Genomic DNA, 4,402 nt, shown 5'->3' with positions numbered 1-4,402 from the left:
GAGGAGAGGAGAGGAGAGGAGAGGAGAGGAGAGGAGAGGAGAGGAGAGGATTTGGCTGGGAGAGGGACAATCTAAATCAATGGCTAGGGATGAACCGGTGAAACCCCTATGCAACAATAGCACAGGTGGGTAATGCCAACTCCATCACCACCACCACCCCAACACAGGAATCACAAAAGTTAGGAGGCCTCATTGGAGCCCCCACCAGACACTCTCCCCAGAGGTGGGCAATAGGACTTGGGAACCATGCGTGATGAAGTTGGGCAACGTTTGCCCTTCCTTCCACCGTGTTTGTCTCTGCCAAGAATTTTATGGCACACTACCTTTTGCTGTCCTAGTCTTTGCTGGGCTCCCTTCCTTGCTTCCCTAATTACAACCAATCCACCGCTAAAACTGCTGGGGAAGATTTTTGTATTCCTGTCAAACTGATTTTGCATTTGCTTCTACTTGTTGTTTGCATTTAAAATACTGAGTTTTGCATTATATTTATTATTTTGATCTCTTTTTACAAAAATGGATTTTGCTTTGTGTTAATGTCTGTGAAAAGAGGCTTGTTTGTGAAAAGTACGTATTTTGCATACATTTCTTTTGTGTTTAAGGTAAATAAATGCACTGTATTTTAAATCAAATGTTATCACTTGAAAGAAACATGGATATTAGCTGGCACAGATTTCCACTTTTTTTTTTTTTTTTTTAGGAAAAAACCCGAGAAAAGAGATTGAGAGTTGTCTATAGTCACATAGCTAATTAGTGGCAGTCATTAGAATAATGACCCTAGAAATTAGATCACCCATCTCCTAAATCAGAGCTCTTCCATTACAGTATGCTTCCTCTACCTTATATGCTTGGCTTTTTTCCTCCAATTTTTCTCTGAAGGATTAGGTTCATCCCCTGCCTCATGATTAACCCCTTCTTTTATGGCCCCTGGAAATTTAGGGGAGAAGTTTTGGAAACCCTTACCTATCTGAGGCCCAGTCCCTAACAGGGATGTGTTTGAAGCTCAAGTAAAGGAACTCATTTTCTAATTTGTATATGTTTTGCACTCATGAATAATTGCAGAGAGGGAAATGTAAACAGCAATGGGTTTGAGTCAGGCTACCTGGATTTTAGTCCTGGCTCTGCTAGTGACAAGGTAGAAAGCAAGGGCTTCATCTCTTTGGGCCTTGGTTTTCCCGTCTGTAACCTCAGGAGGTTTGCCTACATGATTTCATATTTTTAGAAGATTAAATGTCTTTTCTAATATAAAGGTAACAAAAACAACCAAAAGGGCAACATGTGTGTATTGGAGAAAAAATGAAAACATAGAGAAATGTATAGAGAAAATTAAAAAAAAAAAAAATCACCCATGGGGTGCCTGGCTGGCTCAGTCAGAAGAGCACGTGACTCTTGATCTCAGGGTTGTAAGTTCAAGCCCCATGTTGGATGTAGAGATTACTAAAAAAAGTAAATAAACAAAATTTTTAAAAAAATCACCCATAATGGAACAACACAGAGCTAGCCACTACCTGAAGCATTTCCTTTCCAGTCTTTTTTCTACACTATTGATCAATATTGGAGTAATACTATATTCAGTGTGGTAGTTACGGGAAATAGATTGTTTATGTGTCCTGACATAAAAATCATTTACATTTTGGGGTGCCTGGGTGGCTCAGTTGTTAGGCATCTGCCTTCGGCTCAGGTCATGATCCCAGGGTCCTGGGATCGAGCCCCGCATCGGGCTCCCTGCTCTGCGGGAAGCCTGCTTCTCCCTCTCCCACTCCTCTGCTTGTGTTCCTGCTCTCGCTCGCTCTCTCTCTCTGTTAAATAAATAAATAAATAAAATCTTTTAAAAAAATAAATAAATAAATAAAATAAAAATCATTTACATTTAGCTTGCGAATGCTGCCTTGTGTTTATCTCTACAAGCACACTTTTCTCCCTGACACCCAGCAATTCTAGTTTTCCTTCCCAGGCCACATAATAATGTTCGGTGTTTATGTTTCACATTTATTGTTGCAGTGGGGCCTCCACGGAGGAAGGTAGGCAGAGCAAGTGTCATCATCCTGTTTGACAGATGAGGACACCACAGCTCAGGAAAGTGCAGGGATTTGCTCGGATTACACCCCTGGAGAGGATCCGGGTCAGGGAATTTGAACCCAAGACTCCTTGCCAAATATTCTAATCACACTCCTTCCACTTGGGCTGAGTTCAAAAAAGCAAACTCCATTGTCTACTAGCCCAAGGGGATGAGAATCTTTTCCTTACTCTTGTCATTTTGGCTGCCACTGCATTTCTATGGGGAAAACTGTTTGGCCAAAAAAAGAAAAAAAAAAAGTAATTAAAAATAATTGCTATATTTTAAGTAATTATTTACAGTGCTGATCCTACTAAATGCATCATCCAATTATCTCTAATGCTTAGGCCTAATTTTTATTTCCTCGCTGTGGCACCACTATGATCTTGTCCTTCATTATCTGACTACCTGTGATAAGCTTTTGCATGACCAGTTCTGACCTCAGGGATAGTTCTGTTATTGTATTTGATTTGATGGATTATAATTAGCTACTCTAAAATCCAATCATAGTAATGAAATCCAATGATTGGAAACTGGGAACAGATCCAGGACTGGACTATGATGGAAATATAATGTCCTACATACCCAGGTTGAATTGTAATTGGTCATATTAAGGTCTAATGTTGACTAATTCTGAGTACTAGAACAATACTCAGTCAGTATTTATGTTGCATTGTTGAATAATTTGGGGATTAAGACACATGTAGGTGTCTTGATGCTAGATCGCACTGTGAATCTGACTTTACATCTCCAAGTAGCTGAAATTCAGATGCCCACGCAGCCCAGCCACGTAGACAAGGAGGGGGAAATGTAACATTTACTTAGAGATTTTCATGTAGAACTCAGCCTTCATCTCGAGGGTAAATCCTCATTAACCTCTGTCCTTGCCTGTAACTACCAGAAGACTATTCATCAGGGTGAGCAAGTCTCCTAATTATCTCTTGTTGAGTGTTGGCTGAGCGACCCTGCTGACCTGGAAAACAGCCGGAGGGTGAAGTTCCAATATTAGGAAAGTCTGAAGAGGGCCAGGGACAGCTTCTCTTTCTCCTCCTGCCTTCCCCAAGACTTTTCCTTTCTTCTTTCGTAGAGTGGACCAACCCCACCCACAGTCAAAGCGCCAGGCCCCTGTCTGTGCTACAGTATTCACCCCCACTAAGCAGTTTCTGAGCAAGGCTTTATCTGGGCCCACTGCTGGGGGTGTCTGTGCTGTCACTGTGCTTCCTCCAAGAGAAAACAAGTAAGCAGGCCTTGGGCCAAGTCTGCCCCCAGCCGTCCTCCTCTTCCTTGAGGACTCATCCCTACCGGGGCCACTTGGCTCCTCAGTTGCTTAGCCTAAGGTTCACAGAGGCGAATGCATTCCAAGCAAGTACGCTAGGTTCCAGGACGGATGGCTCTTCTCAACCAATCAAAAATCTCAGCCACTACCCAAAAGCAGTAAAATAGAGGGAAGCCAGCAGCCACCCCAAGTCTTACGATCAAATGCCATGGACTGTAGCAGAAGCAGCTCAGCCTGGCTTCTTCTGAGGAAGGGTGCAGCCTCTCCAAGCTCTGACAGATCCATCCTTCTTCAAGTGATCCACCAAAACAGGCTTAGGCCTGAAAGTGAGCCACAAGGATCCACTCTGTAGAAGATAGGTGTAGGAAGGAACCAGTGGAAATGGGGGCACAGGCACTAATCCAAGACACTATTCACTAGAGACAGACCAAAAAGGGTTAAATCTTTTTAACTACCTCCACCAGTCCTCTCCCTCCCCGCATGTCTCAAGTGTATGACAAAGTTGGACTTGAGAACATCTTACTGCATCCACTAGGAGCAGAAGGCACCTGCATTCATGATGCTTTCAGGGCCCACAAAAGTAGTTTAATAATAATTTTGTTTAAAATCAGAATAAAACATGAATACAATATTAATGATATATAATAATGAATCCATCCCGGGTAATATTAATTAGTCTTGATACCAACACAGTTGTAAAATCTGATTTTTAATATTTTTTGTGAAGGAAGAAGCCCACAAAGACAAGAGTGCCTAGGGCCCCCGAAAGTCATAATGCAACCCTGGACCACAGTCCTGACCTTGGCAGGTCGTAAAATGGGCCAGACTGAGAAACGTCCAGTTGTGAACACCAGGCGCCTTGACAGGAGTGGAGGAAGGGCTTGCAGGGATCCAGGTGCATCCAGGGAGGGGGACCATTGTGGCTGGAGTATGGTGACGACGGGGGGAAGTCATTCGGGCTAATGTTCAGCATGAGAGAGTACGGGAGTAAAAGGGTGAGTATCCTGCAGAGATGAGTGTCTGGGAGCCGACGGGATGCACAACTACTGGCTGGGGGATGTTTGGGAAGCAGC

At 43.2% G+C, this 4,402-nt stretch overlaps 1 protein-coding gene across 1 annotated transcript in view; it reads right to left on the bottom strand.

Moving 5' to 3' along the window:
- The window catches only part of MYH15 (myosin heavy chain 15), a 150,550-nt gene extending 146,936 nt beyond the window's left edge, over positions 1-3,614 (bottom strand). The window contains 1 exon segment of the mRNA XM_034990947.1: positions 3,527-3,614. Within this exon segment, the coding sequence (XP_034846838.1) occupies positions 3,527-3,614 (88 nt within the window).
- Between the last annotated feature and the right edge of the window lie 788 nt (positions 3,615-4,402).

This window comes from Mirounga leonina, unplaced genomic scaffold (assembly GCF_011800145.1).
Source record: "Mirounga leonina isolate KUSES-001 unplaced genomic scaffold, KU_Mleo_1.0 Mir_115, whole genome shotgun sequence".
Classification (NCBI taxonomy): domain Eukaryota; kingdom Metazoa; phylum Chordata; class Mammalia; order Carnivora; family Phocidae; genus Mirounga; species Mirounga leonina.
Note: the sequence above shows the minus strand (reverse complement) of the source record. Positions and strands in the feature narration are given on the sequence as shown.